Raw genomic sequence first — 20,366 nt, forward strand, 5'->3', positions numbered from 1 at the left:
GGGGGGATCCATGTGTCAAGCTCCCCTAGGGTGAATCCAGGTATCCAGAAGCCCCTGGGGGACCCTGTTGTCCAGGTCTGTGGGATGTTTGGTGGTCACTGACGTCGGGGGGGCTCCAGCATCGATGGGCACCCCTGGAAGGCAGAAGGAGGAATGGAGAAAGGAAGGGGGAGAATATTCCCATCCGGGGCGGGAAGAGTATCGGGGGGGGGGGGGCAAGGGGAAAGTGGGGGGTCCTGGGAGTGAAGGGTGAAGGTATGGGTATGGGGGCAGGCAACTGGGTCAGCTGACTGTAACTGGGGCTCCCAAAGGACCATTGGAGGTTATAGGGAAAATGGGGGAAAGTGGCAGGGTCTCAGGGGCAATTAGGAAATCGGGGGGAAGCAAGGCAGCCTGGTGCTGGGGCAAAGGAGTGGTCCTGGCATGGGCCAGAAGACAATGGGAGTCCTGGGGGAAACAGGGGGCCCTGTGAGTTCAGGAGTCCTGGCAGGCTATGGTCCCCCTTGGACACCCAGGTGTTGTGTGTCGTGTCCGTCCCCTCCGATTGGTAGGGAATTCCAAGGGACTGAGGGTCCCACAGGGTTTGGGAGTCCCACGGTGGTCCGTGAACAGCCTCAAAAGCAGGGGTATTTGGAGGGTAAGGTTTACCGAGTCAGGAGGAGTCGCACCAGCAGCAGCACAAGCACCGTGGAACCAAGTGCTAGCCCCAGTCCCAGGAACGCCATGTGGCTCCCAGAGGTCCTGCCGTGGGGCCAGTGCAGCACAGCTCTGAACTGAGCCTGGAGTCCCTCCTCTGCCTCCACGCTTCCCCCTGATACTGCAGGGACCCACGTACCTTGGGTCATGGGGCACTACCCCCCAGGGCCCACGTGTCCCCGCAGCCACAGACCTCACTGCCCCCCACAGACCCAGGCATCAGGGGTGTCCGCTCCACCCCACGTGTCCCACTGCCCCCAGAGGAGCCAGGCATCAGGGAACACCCACTCCGCCATGGATCCACCCTGCTCATGCTCCCCATGCACTCTCCCCCCTGGGATTGGGCTCTCCGGGGCCCCACTCCACCCCACACCGCTCACTGTCCCCAGGGCACTCAGGTGTCTGGGCGCACCGTTGAGGTAGAAGTACTTGCGGGCCAAGGGCTCAGGAGGGACTCCCAGGTGACAGGCGATGGTTCCTGGAGCGGGGTCCCGGACGGTCAGCATGTAAAGTCCCTCCACAGCCACCTTCAGCTCCTCAAACAGTGCCAGATCCTGTGTGTGCAGCTGAGGCATGGGGGAACATGTCAGCACAGCCTGGTCCACCAGGTACATGAAATGGCATAAACGTGCATGAAAAGGCACTCCTGTCCCGCTTGTCATGTCCCCTTCACGCTTCTGGTACTCTTTGTGCGTGCGTGTGCATGCAACTCACGTTCCACATGTGCTTGCCATGCCTTGTGTGTCTTCACACACGGATGCACAGGCAGAGCACACGAGCACACGTACGCCAACGGTCACATTGATGAGAAGTTCCCCATGTCCTTGCCATGTGCACTTGAGCCCAGAACCCCCCCGTGTGCTGGGCTGCACCCCCAGAGCTTGAGCAGCAGCTCAAGGAGGGGATTCTCCCGCTCTGCTGCACGCTGAGGAGCCCCCCTCTGCAGCCCTGATCCAGCTTTGGGGCAGCAGCACAAGAGGGACGTGGAGCTGTTGGAGCAGGGACAGAGGAGGCCACGGAGATGCTGTGAGGGCTTGGAGCAGCTCTGCTCTGGAGCCAGGCTGAGAGAGCTGGGCTGGGTCAGCCTGGACAAGAGAAGGCTCCTCAAGGGGAGACCTTAGAGCAGCTCCAGTGCCTGAAGGGGCTGCAGGAAAGCTGGAGAGGGGCTTGGGACAAGGGCCTGTAGGGACAGGCCAAGGGGAATGGCTTGAACCTGCCAGAGGGGAGACTGAGATGAGCTCTTAGGCAGAAGCTCTTCCCTGTGAGGGTGCTGAGGCGCTGGCACAGGGTGCCCAGAGAAGCTGTGGCTGCCCCATCCCTGGCAGTGTTCAAGGCCACGCTGGACACGAGGGCTTGGAGCAAGATGCTCCAGTGGAAGGTGTCCGTCCCCATGGCAGTGGCAGGGGCTGGGGCTGGAGGAGCTTTAAGGTCCCTTCCAGCCCTGCACAACGCACCTCCCATCATATATGGGAGGAAAATGAAGGATTCTGGCAAAAGGAGATACAGGATAAGTAACCCACTGTTCCTCTCTTTGGCAGCACCACAGCCCTCAGGACACTCGTCTGTGCCAGGCTCCCAATGGATGTGATTTTTCAGCCTCTAAGAGGCCAGAGCAGATCTCAAAAGGATCCCAGTGGTCTCTTTTTTCTTTTGTTCTTGAAATTATGAGGTTAATTTAACTAATGCAGTAAAGTACAGGAGCAATTGCTGCTCTATTTCTTGGCCCTCTCCCAGCAGGTTTCCCACCTATCACTTACTAGGATTTATTTACCATTTTTATCCCTGCTACGACGGGGCACAGACTTAGGGGATGTGAGGTGCATCCTCCTCACCTGCTCACACAGAGCCTGGTCTGGCAGGGCAGAGTCACCACTAACCCCACCAGCACAGTTTGTGCATTGGGCAGCATATCCCCATCCCTGGTCCCACCAGGCTGCAAAACTCACCTTGAGCACCATCCACAAGCAGAGGCATCCTTAAGCACCAACTTCCCCCATCCTCAAGCATCTACCAGATCCACCTGTACAAGAGGACCTACTGCTGAATTTCCTCTTCCAGAGCCCTTTGCCAGCCATGTTGCTGCTTCCACACAGCAGCAGGGGCCTCATGGCTATGGGAAACACCCTGGAACGCTGGCCCGGGAGAGCACAAATTGCATAAAGTGGGGGTTTTAGGGAACCAACTACAGGGACCAAATGAGTTTTGCTATTGGCCATGTCTACCTTTATTGGGGTAAACAAGGGTACAGGTGGATGCTCGCTACTGCACTCCAGAAGAACTCTCGAGGAGCCATGGTGGGCTGCTGGGGAAGCAGCAAACAGCTTAATACCACAGATATCCACATCTCCTCCCTACAGATTTCTAGGGGAGCCCAAACTCCACTTGGGCTAAGCATGGGATCTCCTATACCCAGCAAGCACTGTGGGAGCACCAAGCATGATGCTTCCAGCCAGGCACACACCATCCTTGCTGTGAGTTTCCCAAAATCTTTAGTAAAATATAAAGAAGGGGAAAAAATGTGTAAAGAAGGAAAAATGTGGGGAAAACATACTCTTAAGCTTTAGCACAGCATCACAGAATGCAGCAGAGTGCTGGGAAGCCCTGCTCACCTGAGGAGGTCCTGCCTGCAGCAGTGCAATCAACAAACACCAGCAATCCCAGCAAGGACTATGAGACCCAGCTCCCGTTTGCTGTTCTCACATGTTCTCTTTTAAAATAGCAGGGAGAAGACCTCACTCTCTTCAGATACCCCAGGACGAGCACAGTATGGCAGGCTGGCAGCCCGAGGAAGCTCCATCCCCAGTGAGACCCCGGCCAGACGTTATCCCTCATTCTGTCCAGTGAAACTTGCTCATTTCTTGTGTTGAAAAACCACATTGTGTCCACTCCTTGTCTTTCAGCTTACATTAACCACCCCACTGGGGCTGGTGGGACCCGTCCCATCCTCTTCCCAAGGGCAAGGGCAGCCCCAAAGTGAGTGAAGGGGAAAAACATGGTGTCCCCATCCACTCTCCATCTGTAACCCCCTCTGCAGAGAGCTCCAGGACCAGAGGAGACTCAGGGACAAGGTCATTCCCATCCCCAAGGAGGGCTTTGCCCCAGGCACGGTCCCTCTTTAAAATATGAGCCCCAAAATTGCTGCAGACTTAATCATGGAGGAGACACCTCTGTGAGATGAATGAGTTGGTTTAGTTACAGGGAATTGGAGCAACTAGCTTTGATCCTGACATTTTATAAGTAGCCATAAACATCTTCAAGGGAGGGTGGCAATTACCTTGGCACAATCCACTGAGTGATATATGGTGCCTGCAGCAAAGGAAGCAACAACAGTGATTTTAGCTCCTTGTCAGCATTACACAGCAGCACACTGAGCTACGCTGCTCCCCAGGTGGTCTCTGCTCCAGCAGTATTCATTGTGGCCACAAAACGTTCCTCATCGCTTCCTCAAACCAGAAAGCATGTTTTGGTGCTTCACTGGGAACAGCTTTAATGCCATTCTGCCAACCCATGACCTTTTTAATCTTATTTTCTCCCCATCCTCCTAAAGAGGGAGGGTGAGCTGGGTGGGTGCCTGGCAGCCAACCAAGGCCAACCCACGACACACATCCATGCACTTCTGCTTCTTTTCCAAATGGGCCTTTGCAAACCTTATAGAATCACAGAATGGTTTGGGTTGGAAGAGACCTTAAAGCTCATCCAGTTCCAACCCCCTGCCATGGGTAGGGACACCTTCCACTAGAGCAGCTTGCTCCAAGCCCGTGTCCAACGTGGCCTTGAACACTGCCAGGGATGGGGCAGCCACAGCTTCTCTGGGCACCCTGCGCCAGCGCCTCAGCACCCTCACAGGGAAGAGCTTCTGCCTTTTATCTAACCTGACCCTCCCCTGTTGAAGTTTAAACCCATCACCCCTTGTCCTGTTGCAACAGTCCCTGATGAAGAGTCCCCCTCTGGCATCCAAAGTCCTTCTCTGGCATTCATGGTTTCCTTCTAGGAACCCTGTGCTCCCCATGGCACAAGGACAGGAGGCAGCTCAGCACTGGAGACAGCTCCTGAAGGACAGTGACTTTTGTGGCCCCCTGTCTCCAAGGGCTCTGCCTGGCCACTACACGGGGCCAAGCATGGAGCTGCATGTCACTACCCTGCAATGTCACAAGCGTTCCCAGGCTTGGAGACCTCACCAGGACTGGAGATCACCGGCTCCATCCCCCATTCTTCCAAGTGAGGCTTGAAGCAGAAAGGCTGGATAATAACTTCAATTTCTGTGGCCTTGCTTTCTCACTGCTGTTTCTCCATGATGTTTGTAGCTTATCTGTTTAAAGAAACAAATGCAGTGACACACCAAAGGTGCTCAAAGGAAAATTATTTTATTTTTCTTTCTTCTTTAGAAACACTTTTTGCACATTAAGAAATTAGGTTCTTAAAGAAAAAGAAATAGAATCACAATCTCAGGAACACTCACCACCTACATCACCACAGGCACTAGGAATTGCAGGCTTATGGACCTCACCGTTAAGGCGGGAGCATGGTGAACACCTCTGATCTCTGCTCCTGGAGCTCAACAGGAAAACAAGAACACTTGAGCATGACCACAGTTTCTTCCCGCAACCTGTGCCTGTTTCTGCAGCTGGATTCAGTTTTCATTTACATCAGATTACCCAAGCCAGCAGCAATGCTGTTGACCTGCCTGCGTGGCACACAGGAAGCCAATGGCCAAGCTTGCTGGCTCCCCACAGCACATCCACACCATGAGCAGGACACTGGACACACACAGCTGGAGCCTAACAGGGATTTGAAGTTATATTCACTGCTTAGGGCTGCTGGGTGGGATAAAACTACTTGGAAAATATTCATTGTCAAGCCCATGAAGCTGGAAGATATTTGGAGAGATACCAGAAGTTGCAGACGACATTAACAGGGGTGCTGTTACTTACAGCATTCCCAGGAGGATGGGAGAAGGTCTTTATAGGAATTGGCACCAGTGTTTGAAATGTATAAATCTGTTACTGTCTGCACAATGATACTTTAGCAGGGCTCAGGCTTTTAGATCCAGATCCATCTGCAGTCTCACCTGCACAGATCCAACCAACTTGTGGAGTTGAAGTCCCCCTGACACTTATCCTTATAGATGTGGAATGTTCTGCAGCCAAGCTGGTGCCAGCACATGCTGGGCTCTCCTTCCACCAGGGCACAGAAGTCAAATGAACGTTCCCTTCACATCCAGCTCCCAGCGCCCTCTGCTGTGGAGACCGCAGCCACTACCTCCCTCACTGTGCTGCCAGTTAAGATAAACTGCCAGCATACACCGTTTGCGATGAACCTCAAGATAGAAAGCAATATAAATACTTTCATCCAAGAAGCCCTAAAAACGGGAAGAAAGACTTAAATAAAGACTTTACTCTCCTTCTCCTGTCAAACATCAGAAAAGTCTAAGTGAATAGGGTCAGAATCAGTGGTAGCCTAGAAATGGAGACCAAACCTCAGCAGCCAGCCAGCCCAGAGTTCAGTGGGCCCCAGCCTCAACACCCAGAGATGTCCCTTGCTTTGTTCTTCCGCTGGTGTCTCACATCCAAGGGATCGAATCCCCTCTCTCTGGACCCAAAGAGTGCCCAGTGAGGAGTTCTGGCTGCGTAATCAGCCGCTGTGAAAGTCTGGGAGCCGCCGCTTTGCTCCTGTGCTCGCACCAGCTCCTGGAAGCGGTCGTAGTTGATCCATGTGCACCACTCGCCATTGATCTTGAACTGGAAGGAAAAGAAGCACGTTGCTGAGCCAGGGAGCAATGAGAAATACCAAACACCACACGTGTGCTAAGACAAGCTGGGTGAATGTTAAACTGGTTTCCCAGATGTAGCAGTTTTTAATTTTTTACCCACCACAATGCCCATGGTAAAGCCATCCAGAAGCTACTGCAGGGTAACTGCTTTGATAGGAAAAAAAACAAAAATTCAGGTGAAAACCACCCAGAACTTACGGTTTCTCAGCTACATTCATCCACAGGGTTTGAAAACACACAGATACAGGGTGGCTGTTTTTCTTACAGCTTTAGTCATTTAGTACTGTCTACCAGCAGATAATCTCCATGAATGGCTGACTGTTGGGTGCTTTACTGGACCCTTCACGGTCCCACCACTACCCACCACCACTACAGCCCCACTTTCACAGTGTGCATCACAAAGTCTTCCCAAGTCTGTCTGCCCTTGCCAGGTGTCACTTATACCTGAAAGACTCTGGTTTGGGGAAGAGCGCTGAAGGAAATGCATCAATTTGAGATGATGCCCAGGTACCCCTTGATGAAGCGACCCTGTCAAGTCAACAGAAACACCTGCTCAGAGGGCATGGCACCAACGATAATGCTGCGAGGGCTGGAGCAGCTCTGCTCTGGAGCCAGGCTGAGAGAGCTGGGCTGGGTCAGCCTGGACAAGAGAAGGCTCCTCAAGGGGAGACCTGAGAGCAGCTCCAGTGCCTGAAGGGGCTACAGGAAATCTGGAGAGGGGCTTTGGACAAGGGCCTGTACGGACAGGCCAAGGGGAATGGCTAACCTGCCAGAGGGGAGACCGAGATGAGCTCTTAGGCAGAAGCTCTTCCCTGTGAGGGTGCTGAGGAGCTGGCACAGGGTGCCCAGAGAAGCTGTGGCTGCCCCATCCCTGGCAGTGTTCAAGGCCAGCTTAGAAGCAGCTTGGAGCAAGCTGCTCTAGTGGAAGGTGTCCCTGCCTGTGGCAGGTGTTGGAACTGGATGAGCTTTAAGGTCTCTTCCAACCCACACCATTCTGTGATTCTATACTGCACTGAGCTCCTCCTGGAGCTGTTAAATGCCTCCTGCCTGCGTTGCTCTGGTAGCACTGAGTTGTTATGACCAGCAGCAACGTGGTGCATCTTCAGCTTTTTCCAAAATACACACACTATGCCTTTTTTTCTCCCCCAGAATAGTACCAAGCTAACTCTAGAGATAAGTGTGTTAGAAAAAGGCACTTGTCCAGCATTTCCAAGGAGATGCACGGTGCCTGGCATCACACCCTGGCACAGCCTCACCTTTTTGTGAGCAATGAGGAGACAGTTTGAGTGCTCATGCTCACAGGCAATTTCATAGTCGGGGATAAGGTTGGCGAGCTCCTGGACGAAGTGCACCACCTCCTCGTGCCAGGGGACATTGGCCATGGTGAGATTGCTGGCCGAGCTTTTACCGCAGTAAGTCACACCCTGAGAAGAAACATGGAAACCATCGTCATCAGCTCGACCTTTCACAAGCTCAGGGCAGTGCAGCCACATCAGCCGCAACAAACCCTGAGAACAACCTGGCTTGTCCCCCCTTCACTCTGTATCTATGGAAAGGTAGAAATTTGGAGATGGCATCAAAACTTGGTCTCCCCCTGAGTGACGCGTCACCAAACCGTGTGTGCCCAGTCTTCCCCAGCAGCAAAACACAGGTGAGTGTTTACCCTGCAAAAGTAGGATAATGCATTTGAATGCATTCAAATGGAGGATGCTCGTGCTCCTGAGCTACCAAAGGACCTTCAAGAAGATCCCTTGATTTTAAAACGTGAGATGCCTGGAAGAAAGTCTCATGAACAACCAATGCAACAAGTCACTATGATGCATCTTCACTATGAGGGTGGTGAGGCACTGGCACAGGCTGCCCAGAGAAGCTGTGGCTGTCTCACCCTTGGCAGTGTTCAAGGCCACGTTGGACCCCTGAGCATTGCCAGGGATGGGGCAAAGTTTCCAAGATTAGTCTTTAATTCTCTGGCTTGGCATCAGCAGCTCTGTTCACATGGGAGTCGGCAGGCTGCTCACCAAATGCTTGCTTGGGGGTAGCAGCTTTAAGGAAGACATTGAGTGTGCTCCTCTCTGCTCCCTGTCCCAGATCTCACATAAGATGATGCTACAGTGACTGCTCAGAGTTCAGCATTGCAGACCCTTGTTAAAACACAAATAAATAGAGACTGGGGGCACTCATCCAAACTGCTCAATACCCACCCTGGCTATCGAGGGCCATGACCTAGATACAAAGAAAATACTGGCACAGTAGAGACAATGCAAACACAGTCAGTAAACACACAGATTATTTTTCAGGGCTGAGTATATGCACAAACGCCCAAAAAGGCACTTCGAAAAACTCCCTCTGGCTCACTTCAGTCTTACCATCTTTGGCTTAAATTAATTCAATAAATACTGAGAACTGCTTGGAAAAAAGTCCATGTGTGCCTGCACCTCCTGGACACATCCAGGGAGGTTGGAAATCCAGGCATAGGATGGTGCTCTAGAGAATCTCTTATTGCTTAGTGCTGAGTAGAACTGAATTGATATCATTATAAAGCAGCTTGGGTCGTTTTGGTCAAAGGCCACCAGAACAACTGAGGATTTTCTACAACACCACCACTCCACAAAGAGCCTGTGAAACACTAATAGCTGAAGGAATCACCAATAACCACAGGGAACATTGAGAGGGTTTGTTATATGATTGATTTGCACCGATTGCGGATACCCAACGAAAGGCACCATTGCTCAATGTGTCCCAAAGGCCCCAGGGTTCATCATTTCCCCTGGCTTGGCAGTGCTGGCATGTTCTATCCGTACCTAAAGACAGCTAGTCTATGGGGTGGGAAGTACCCAGCACACACGGGTGGATTGGATGAGCACCACAAGCGTCCCTTGGAGAAAGCATGGAGAGAAGCTTCCCATCACACACTGGTCTGCAAAGATCTGCAAATCACTAGTATGAACAGGCAGGAACATGAGGCTTTGAGGAAACAGCTTTTCTGATGGTTTCCTAGAAGCACACTCAGAACTAGTCACTAATTTAGTAGTGGCATTTCTCAAAAGACACTTTCATCTCAGACTGAACTGCATTAAGTCAGCAGAGATACTGGGTTTTTGCTCCAGGCCCCTTCCCAAGCAACTGATAAGCAAATGGACCAAAGGAGAGCCAGTTGGAGCAGGAAAAGTGCTCCTGCCATGCCATACATGAAACCAAGAGGTGAGCAGCGATGATTTCAGTGATATACTTGCAAGAGAAGCTGAGGTCTTCTTGGTCAGTAGCATCCCCTGCAGCAACTACCTCCATGCCCTGCAGTGATCCCTGGTCAGTGGATGCAACCCCTCAAGTTCTCCTACACCGCACTCCTCTCAACTTCAGCCCATCATTCTGAGATCAGCTGCTCCTAATTTGGAGATTTGAATACTTCAACCTCCTGAATTACTGATTTGGTCTTAGGCATGACCTCAAGTTCACTACAGCCTTGCTCCATCTTTAATTTGGTTAGTAAAATTCTCACAAATTAGTTCAGCGGTATGTGGCTTGCTGAGATGTAATTTTGCTAATTACTTTCTTTCCAGATAAGATCCACTAAAGGCTTGTTCAACTAATTCAACCTGTGGTATCCCAACAAAGGTCACAAACCCACCAGTACCTGAAAGAGCAAACTGACAAGAGCGAGCTTGTCTTCTAGATAAAAGTCCACCTACTCTGTACCTCTCCAGGAGGTTTTACCACCTTCGCTCTCTGGCTGCACTATTTTATTCCAGTTACAAAACCCCATTAAGCACCAGCCTTTAAAACAGAGCACACACAACTTTATGTATGATTATTGGTCTTGTTCAGCCTGGAGAAGGCTCCTTAAGGGGAGACCTTAGAGCAGCTCAGGTGCCTAAAGGGGCTACAGGAAACCTGGAGAGGGGCTTTGGACAAGGGCCTGTACGGACAGGCCAAGGGGAATGGCTTTAACCTGCCAGAGGGGAGACTGAGATGAGCTCTTAGGCAGAAGCTCTTCCCTGTGAGGGTGCTGAGGCGCTGGCACAGGGTGCCCAGAGAAGCTGTGGCTGCCCCATCCCTGGCAGTGTTCAAGGCCACGTTGGACACTGGGGCTTGGAGCAAGCTGCTCCAGTGGAAGGTGTCCCTGCCCATGGCAGGGGTTAGAACTGGAGATTTCAGGTCCCTTCCAACCCAAACTAGTCGGTGATTCTACGATTATGATTTTTATCTGTGAAGAACACTTTACTTGTTTTAAAATGGCATTTGCATCCAGGCAATGTTTACGGCACGTGGTCCCAGCTAATGCTGCATTCCCAAGATCTAGTTTTCCCCCACTGAAGCTGCACATGTCATGTCCAGCAATAAACAGAGACAGATCCTTTACAAACACTTAAAATTAGTGCAAGGCAAACCATGCATAAGAAAGGAAACAGGCTCATGCTAATTAAAAACTCTGCATGTTTTGGAACCAATTAGTTTCTTGCTAGTAAATTTATGAGACATCTCTTGTATTCATCTGCCCGAGCAAAGGATATTAGAGCCATGCACTCTAACTCAGATCCAGCATGGAAACAGGTTGACTGTGCACAATCTCAGACAAGTCGGGGTGCATTAAACAGAGATGGACATTACTGTTTTAGCCTGCCTCTACAAGTCTGAAAAGGATTTTAAACATTCTTTTATTAGGGCAGCCAGCCATGTCAAGAATAGGATATGTACCTCCAAAGTTCAGCTGCAGAGACATGGCTCCATACAGCAGTGTTTTCCCTGCGTTCATTATATAGAATCTATTTTGAGCAGCATGAAAAGTGTATAACTACAGAGGGGGAAAATTCTTAGGAAGTTACAAGGCGACTCATTCTTTTGGTAAACTTCAAAGATATCATTTACAAGCAAAGAAAGCACCGAGCAGATGGAATAACTGAGTGCTCAGATGGCTGATTCATTCACAAGCACAGATCAATGAAAATCGGCTTAGCAGCCCACCAAATGAAAGCACAGCAGCTTTCAACTTCTCCACCTTCTGAAAACTTGAGTTCATTAACAGTGCTGGTACCACTTCAGATGGGAGCAGTTGATTAGGGTGGTCATGTTGTATTTGTCAGTAATGCACAAAGACAGTTATTAAGACATCAAGGTATTAGAAAAGGAAACCTTTCCGTTGCGTACCCTAAGCTCTTCCACCAACTTCCCTGCAGCAACACCACCAAGGATGCTGCCCCTTCATTAGTCATTAATAGGGGTGCTTTTAGCAGCCTCATCATGCCACAGAGCTTTTGGCCTTGAAACACAGAAGTCTGTTGCGAAGCAGCTCAGCTATTCTGGGTTACACTGGTGTGAATCCAGAGCACTGGGTGGGCTCTGGATTCCCATGGTGCTGTGTCAGAGCTGACTGTGCACAGCTGTGGTTGTGCAATGCCTTGTGCCAAGATGATTATCACTGTGCAGTGAGGAGCACATTTATTCCACCAGGATCTGGCTCCTTGCTGGAGATCTTGACAGCCAGCAATCCTCTTAATCCATGGTGAAGGAACAACTACTGGGGAGCTAAATATGACAGGGCTTTGTTTCTCAACTCTGTAACTCCAGGCTTCCCAACTTCATTACCAAGCAAGAGAATTCCCTTAACCCCTAGTCCATAAGTGATAAATTTGTTCAATTGAGACTCGTGTGAATTAACAGAAGAACTAAATGTTGGCCAAGCTGCTGGGTGACAGAGCCTCTGCTCAAAAACTGGGGCAGCCCTGGCCCAAGACAAATAGAAAAAGCCTTAAATGACATGTTGATAGATAGCACTCTCTGCAATAAAAATGCTCACGATTCAAGCATCAGCATTGTCCAAATTATATACACAAGCTCTCGTGCACATTTGCTCCCCACTGGACTGGATTCAGGCTTCTTGGTTGTCTTTAATAATTGCTTTCAAGTTGATTTAACGATGGACATGGGTTTATTCATGTCAGTTAAATCTAAGAAGCAAGAATGGAAATGGTAGTGATGCAGCCCAATCCAGTATTTAACACCAGCTTTCCAGATGCACCACATGGACAACTATAAATCTTCAGTGACTAGAAGTCAAAGGAACTCCTTCTGTAAAAGCTCCACTCTGAAATACTGGACGCAGCCTTTCATTCCAGCTCTTCAAAGGGAGCCATGTAGATGTTGAGAAAGAAACTGACATGGTGAAAACACTTATCCTCTTCCCCTTATGCCCTGGTAAAGAGCAGTAACACTGAGGGAGGTGGGAGGAGCAGAAAGACAGACTGGAAGAGAGGAGGTGGATTTTCCACCAGTGACCTGCTTTGCCTCAGCCCACTCCTACCCTGCCTCAGTTTCCCCATCTGCAAAGCACAGTCTATACTGCTAGTCCTTCTTCTGCAAGCAAACACTTGGAGCCATGGAACTTCATTATCACAGCACAGCATCACTGGGACTTCACATCCAACCAGTCTCCACAGGCTTTTTATTTTCTACAGCTTCCCTTGCTCATATCTAAAAGCCTTCCAAGCTTAATGCAATTTTCATGCCCTGTAGTTCCCACTTATCGTGGATACTGACTTTTATTGAAACACAGAAAACGGATCACAATGATCCATTTTAGCTTGGGTTTTCATGAGGTTTCATGTGCATCACTGAAATCCTTGGCAGAACTGCATTTACTCGTATCAGTTTAAGACTAGGGGGATGAAAAGGGGAGGAAAGAGGAAAAAGAGTAAAATACTGATGGAAAAACCATAAGATGGCTCCACGAAGCTCACTTTGACCTCGATGAAGTCTGGTTTACCAAGGGATATCAGGTCAGCATAGGCTTTGAGTTCATCCACATTCCAGGCTTTCACCAGTGTCAGTCTGTAAACGGTGCGCTGTTGCTGAAATAGAGGGAAAATAACATTAACACCACAAAAAAAAAAATTATTCATCCATTCCAAGCATCCATGGGTTAAACCAAAGCAAACCCAAACCAGGAGCCACCTCACTTGTTCTGCCAGGAAAGCTGCTGCTCAGCGTGTGTGAGCTGAGTTGCCTTTTGCCATACTTATCTTCTATATATCTAAGCACTTGCTTTTGACAACAGCTGCTTCAACTTAACAGGAAAACAACCAGGAAGTTTCTCGCTTTCATTTGCTTCCCCACACATAAAATCTAACTATTAGTTGCCATACAGATGTTTTATTTCTTCCAACTGCACCGGCTGGTACTGGTAACTTTCAGACAGCATGAACAGGAAGGGACAGACCCTTGTGTGCCCCTACCCACGAACTCTTTCAGCAGATCAGGCACAACATCGCTAAGAAAAGGCTCTCCCATGATCATAAAGCCAGGGGAATGGCTTTAACCTGCCAGAGGGGAGACTGAGACGAGCTCTTAGGCAGAAGCTCTTCCCTGGGAGGGTGCTGAGGCGTTGGCACAGGGTGCCCAGAGAAGCCGTGGCTGCCCCATCCCTGGCAGTGTTGAAGGTCAGGTTCGATGGGGCTTGGAGCAAGCTGCTCCAGTGGAAGGTGTCCCTGCCCATGGCAGGGGTTGGGACTGGATGAGCTTTAAGGTCCCTTCCAACCCAATCCACTCCGTGATTCTACGATGTTACACACATACTGCAGAGGGACTAAATCGAAGTGCCACCAAACAATGGTTCAAGGCTCAGGCCAACAGCCTGAACACAGGAGGAACGGTGCCAGCGCCAAGTGAACGTGGTACTGCAGGAACAGTTTTGTGGAGAGGCTCAAACAGTCTCAGTCTACTTGTATCACGTTTTCCAGGGTAAACTATGCACAGCACTTCAGCGTTTCCTCCTACAGCCAAGAAGAGTTGGTTGTCTTCTCCCATTTAAATCTCATTTCTTAAACCCTCCAATATACACCCTAGATAATTTTAGAAGACTAACTTTAAAGTTCAAGCAGTTTCCATAAAACTAAAACTGCTACAAATGCATTAACAGCTTTTTCCCCTCATAGGCTAGCACTGACAAGCAGTATCAGCCGCCTGTGTGTATCCATCACTTCAGTAACTGAATTAGCATAAAAGCTGTATTAAGCGATCATAACCGGTGGTGAAAGAAGTGGGTAGAGAAAGTAAAACACTGCCAAAGGGAAAAACAGCAGAAAAACAGCTACAAAAATCAGAAATTCATATTGTGACTGAAAAAACATCTTTCCAGAGAGCAACATCTCTCAAGTGTTGTCTGGGAAGAGAGAAAAGCTGGTAGAAGGGACACATCAAAAGCAGTAAGGACCTAATACCACAAAGTGTTAGATATAAATAATCCTTACAGACTGCGGGCAGTACAAATGCACAATCCCATTTCATTCATGTATTATTTGTAATTGCTTGTACAATAGGGCCCCAGAAATCCTCTTGTAAGCACTGAAGAACAAGAAGTAAGAGCTTAAGACCGGAGATTTTAATGCTTTAAAGCATCAGGATAGAAAACCAGGCTTCAGTGCTTTACCCCAGGATTCCAGAAAAGTAACCACTATTTCCCTTCAGACACCCATCAGAATAACATTAGCAGAAAAATTAATGTGATAATGACTCTCTGAATGGGTGAAAGTTAAGAGTGTGGAACCACATCTATTTTATGCGAAGAAGCTCATCCTGCAGCCAGGAAAAGTGGCCATGGCTGGGCCTGGCGGCACCGCAAGTGCCCATCGGGTGCAAAAACAAAATGAGAGAGCGGAAATAAAAGAAGAAAATAGGTCTTGTAAATAAACAGGGAATTCCTCCCTCTCTGCTGCACTCTGAGGAGACATCCCCCCCACCCCCCGCCACAGTCCTGCATCCAGCTCTGGGGCAACAGCACAGAGAACTTAGAAAGCCTGTACCTGATTTCAGTAAGCTCACAGTTTGCCCTGAGATGCTGCTTAACAAGATCAGCCAGCACTTGCACGCAGGCAGCTTGATGAAGCTACTCACAGCATTTTTAGGAGAAAGTGTCCCACAATTACACCGAGCCTCCCAGGTCTACTAACACGGATCTGGCAGAAAATGGTCCACCACTGTCACCTCAGAAGGCAGAAAATCTCAGTATTCAAATGAAACAGTCTCTCTTGGATGCTCATCTCAGCAGGTAACATGTCACCTTCTGCCAAATCAGTAAACAGAAGTACTTGCTTCCATCAGAGCTCAGTCTCAGTAAGACAGACACGGAAGCACTTAGCAAATAATGTGATGCTGGGACCACGAGTGCTTCATTAATTACTACAAAACTTGTTAAATGGTAGACTACGTTCTGAGCTGACAGCAGCAGCCGTGATCCCGTGGGCCCTCAGATCATGCTCAGCTCTCTCCAACAGATACCAACTACTACAAACCACTGACAGTGGAAAGGGTCACCCTTGCTGTTACACTCAGATCTACTATTATAAATTGGATTTCTATGGAGCAGGAGCTACTGAACTCCATACTGTAAAGCCCTTTATCTACTGCATCCTTTGAGAACCAGTGCTAAGAGTCACATGGCAATTTATGACTCTTCCTAAGCTTCCCTGGATTTCCAGTTTTCCTTCAGCAGCCTGCTTGCAGTGTAAATGCTCCATTAGGAAATGTTCTATTCTTTTATAATCTCTTCATCTCTCATAGCATCTTATATTCACAGCAGAGTTTACTGTCCCATTTGACACATATTCTGCTCTCTTTTTGTCCTTACATTTCTCCCCATATGGAAAACTGATCAAACGTGCTGGACTTTATAAACTTCAATGTAAAAAACATGTAAATATGCTCCGAATACACCCAGAACCAACTCCACGGTCCAGCTTAAGCCTCTCAAGTCTTCTCCTTTTGTACTGAGTGGATACAGCCAAGAAGAAAGAATATTTCAGAGCACACTCTTTACTGGGTACCTTTTCAGACAAGGCCTTTAAACTGTCCAGAAACCTCTGCCAGAAATCCTTGAAGAGGGGCCGATCAATTCTCTTCAGGCTTTCCTTGGTGCTGGCATCCACGCTGACATACAGCTGCGTTACTGGCTCAAGGTTCCTTGGAAATAAAAACGAGAAGGCAATTGTCCAGAGGTTCATCTCCATCAAGTGACTATCATCTTAATAGCAAGACATTATAACTTAACTTTCAACAAATACACCCCAAAGCTAAGAATATCACACAGAGAGCCTTGGCAGATGGTTCAATTATCTTTTCCTTACTCAACTAAAACATATTTCACTCCAGGGTTAACTGTAGCACATGCAGAAAGGCTTCCCAAAGCAGGCTGCCAGGGGTTACTACGAGGCACTGAAAGGCTCTGCTTCTCCCCATGGTTACAAACCATAAAGCTCAGCCCCTTCCCCACATTCTATTTGCTCTGGCTAATGGAGACATAATCCCATTCGAGAGAAATGCAGCCATCATTCAGCTGCTTTCTACTGCTGGACACACTGAACTCACCTGGCCTGCAGCTGCCATCAGTAAAGTACTTTTTGGAAGGGAAATCAAAGCTGTTTAGAAAATGAAACCAAACACAATTCCCCAGCATGTTCTCCTTCCACTTCCAAGGCTCTTATCTTGTATAAATCCCGCACTCCAGTCTTTCTGGTCACACAACGCCAGTGAGCACAGCATCTGTGAGCCCAACAGCAGAACCTCCTCTGAGAGTGTGAAGAGCCTGGCTGGGGTCTAATCCCTTCTGTAAACTCCAAGGGTATAAAGGAGAAGCAGCACCACTGCAGACCATTGGCAAACAGATAACGAAGGACATTAAAAGGAACAACCTAAAACAAGCTCCCTTGTCACAGACAAATCTGATCAAGCCAGTGAATGTAACACATGTCCACCCTTCATGGCATCTTCCATGGAATGATGCATCCTAACTGTACCACGTATCTCTTCAGCTCTCCACGCTTTTCAGGACATTTTGCAAGCGTTATTTGGGAAGTCTCTTAATGAACAGGCTGCTGTCCCAGCTACATTTGGCTCTTTAGACAAGAAGAAATTAGAAACTATTGTTCAGCTGCCAACAGTGACACCTAAAAATACACCACCCTCTGCCCTCCCCAGAGGTGAGAAAGGGACAAGAAATTGTCCAGAATGAGACCAAGCATCCAGGAAAAGCCACTTAACATGGACACTCAAACAACCTCTCTGAACACATTCTGCCTGTATTTAGAAGCATGAAATAGCCCAGAACAAACACAACATTTTAGGTTTTAAAAAATAAAACCAACTATTTTGCATAGAAGCTTGTCTGGCCTTGCAGCCCAAAGCCACAACCTCAAAAATGATCAAGTGTTCTAGGAGTGAGCGGATTGAAGTATTCAGTTTCAAAGTACGTGGCCAAAACACTCTTTTCTTCACTTAATGCTGCATTTGCCTAATCAAAAGGGGCTCCAGGGAAGATGGAGTGAGTGTTTTCAAAACATGAGCTGAGAAAAGTCACCTCTTCTCTGAGGATCTCAATCCTCAGGACAGGCAAGAGCCAGACTCACTGCTGTACTGGAGAAAATTAAGGAATTGGAAGAGATCCCAGGGAGGGATTTCTGCCCCACGTTGCTCCAAAATGGAACGGTCCACAGGGTTCTGTTATGGCTCAAACTGGAGTGACGCTGACCTTGTGCATGTTCTGCCATAGGGGAACGAGGAGAAAGGGCACAAACTGATGCTCCTGGAACACAGCTACGTTTCATACTCAGTAGGAAATACTGTTGCATAGTACTAGGATGGATTTTCCAGCGTTCCTCCTACTTTATCGGTTGTCATTTCCAATCTAGCTGAGATCAAATTCACTGCATTACCACATCTGAACTTGGGTAGTGATTTCCGACTGAGTAGCACAGCACAACTCAAGAGCAATAAATTGCTCTCAGGCCTCCAGCCATGAGGGGGATTCCCCAGCCAGTCAGGAGACAGCCTGGGTCAAGGAGATAAAGAACAGAAACAGAGAAAGAGGACTCAAGCCAGTAACTGCTCAATACATGCTCATGTGCTATAAAACCTCCTGTGTGTGCCTGGAGACAGATGAAGCTGCACTCATAGAATCACAGAATCACAGACTGGTTTGGGTTGGAAGGGACCTTAAAGCTCATCCACTTCCAACCCCCTGCCATGGGTAGGGACATTTTCCACTAAAAGACCAGGTTGCTTCAAGCCCCGTCCAAACTGTCTTCTGCAGTTAGAACAAAGATCAGACTGCAAGAGAAGCTCACAAATGAAAAAGGCAATTTACAAGCTGAGTCTCCTGCTCTGGCTCTCAGAAACACTTGCACTAGTTATCATCCATGTCCCCAAGCCCAATACGCAGCTCACTCGCTCTTCTTCCGCTGTACGTCCAGGAGGTACTATATTATATCCTCTTCCTTTTCAGAGGTAACCCCACTTTAAGAGATACAGAAAGGAAAAATCAAACTGGTAGAAAAAGGGATGAGAAAGAGCATGGGGAGACAAAGGTTAAAATCAAATAGATGCGATACTGAGTGGGCTTTTTCACTGTCAGCACAGAGCTGATTGATGAGCAATAAGTGGAATTAAAACACAAGTCTGCACTCAAATGTTTTAGTAGGGAGGTATTTTGTCCATCTCTTACCTAATCTCATCTGGGAACTGTGCATTTGTAACCAGGAAGGTAGAGATGCTGTGCTGGTGCAGGAGCCTCACAAACCGGTTGATCTCCGGGTACATGATGGGCTCTCCCACCAGTGACAGTGCGCAGTGCTTTGCGGTCATCGCTTCCTCAAAGCGAGCTGCTTGTACTCCTGAGACGCCTGCAAATAGAGGGAAAACCAGGGTTCTGTTATGGCTCGAACTGGAGAAAACCAGGCTTAAATCACCTACCACCCCCACCCAAACCATGCATCTGTATCGAAAATAAACCCTGGCACAAGGAAGACAGAGCAAAACCAGCTGGAGCCCTCCTCAAGGGGAGGGGACATCAGGGCACAGCCAGTGTCCATCTACCCACAGCACAGAGTACGCCCAGATACACGGAGCTTGGGATTTTGTGCGTCCTGTGAACTACTGCAAGTAATCTTCTAGTAATGTTTGAGTCAAGCTTTCCATTGCTATCACCTCAGTGAAGCTGCCTGGACTCTGAGATGGAAACACAGGAGAAAGTTTAATGCCACTTGACATAAGTGTCTTGAAAAGGAAAAGCAGGGTATGCCTGCGTCTGCTGCTGACCCACATGGTCCCACAGCCCCAGAGGGAACAGCTCCCCAAGAAGCTGGCCACACTCCCCACACAAAGCACCAACAACCAGGTCCAAATCCATACTGGCAACCACATGAAATGCAACTCCACAGAGGATGTATTCAAAAAGAAAACCCGCCACATGACACCGTCCTGAACAGCAAGAGACGTTCCAAGAACAAAAAGAGGAAAACACCAGGAGCTCAACTGCAGCATCCATGTGAAAATGCTGTCTGCAGGCTTAACCAACCTGAGCCACGTGTGTTGCGCCCATCAGAGGGCAGGGGAGAGGCAAATGCTCCTCCTGGAGTCCTCAGTACAGGAAAGACATGAACCTGTTGGAGAAGCTCCAGAAGAGAGCCCCCAAAATTATCAGAGGGCTGGAGCAGCTCTGCTCTGGAGACAGGCTGAGAGAGTTGGGCTTGTTCAACCTGGAGAAGGCTCCAGGGAGACCTTATTGCAGCCTTTCAGTTCTTAAAAGGGGCCTATAAGAAAGACGGGGAGAGACTCTTTAGCAGGGCCTGCTGCGATAGGATGAGGGGTGATGGGTTTAAACTGAACAGGGAGATTCAGGCTGGATGCGAGGAAGAAATTTTGTACAATGAGGGTGGTAAAACCCTGGCACGGGTTGCCCAGAGAGGTGCTGGATGCTCCATCCCTGGAGACATTCAAAGCCAGGCGGGATGTGGTTCTGCCAGCCTGATCTAGTTGAAGATGCCCCTGCTCATTGCAGGGGGATTGGACAAGACGAGTTGTGAAGGTCCCTTCAAACCCAAACCATTTTGTGATTCTATACCAGACCACGTGTTCA

At 48.9% G+C, this 20,366-nt stretch overlaps 1 protein-coding gene across 1 annotated transcript; it reads right to left on the reverse strand.

The window, feature by feature from the left end:
• Window positions 1-5,042: 5,042 nt before the first annotated feature.
• On the reverse strand, window positions 5,043-20,020 carry LOC130595960 (S-adenosyl-L-methionine-dependent tRNA 4-demethylwyosine synthase TYW1-like; the record flags this gene model as incomplete). The annotated part of the gene is made up of 6 exons (XM_057403123.1): window positions 5,043-6,434; window positions 7,723-7,890; window positions 13,201-13,311; window positions 16,282-16,417; window positions 18,954-19,131; window positions 19,806-20,020. Coding segments are annotated over 6 exons (1,030 nt in total), but the record flags the coding sequence as incomplete, so codon positions are not given.
• Window positions 20,021-20,366: the final 346 nt, after the last annotated feature.

This window comes from Pezoporus wallicus, unplaced genomic scaffold (assembly GCF_028554395.1).
Source record: "Pezoporus wallicus isolate ANWC-B61680 ecotype Strahan unplaced genomic scaffold, APGP_CSIRO_Pwel_v1 contig_10006, whole genome shotgun sequence".
NCBI classification, from domain to species: Eukaryota; Metazoa; Chordata; class Aves; order Psittaciformes; family Psittacidae; genus Pezoporus; species Pezoporus wallicus.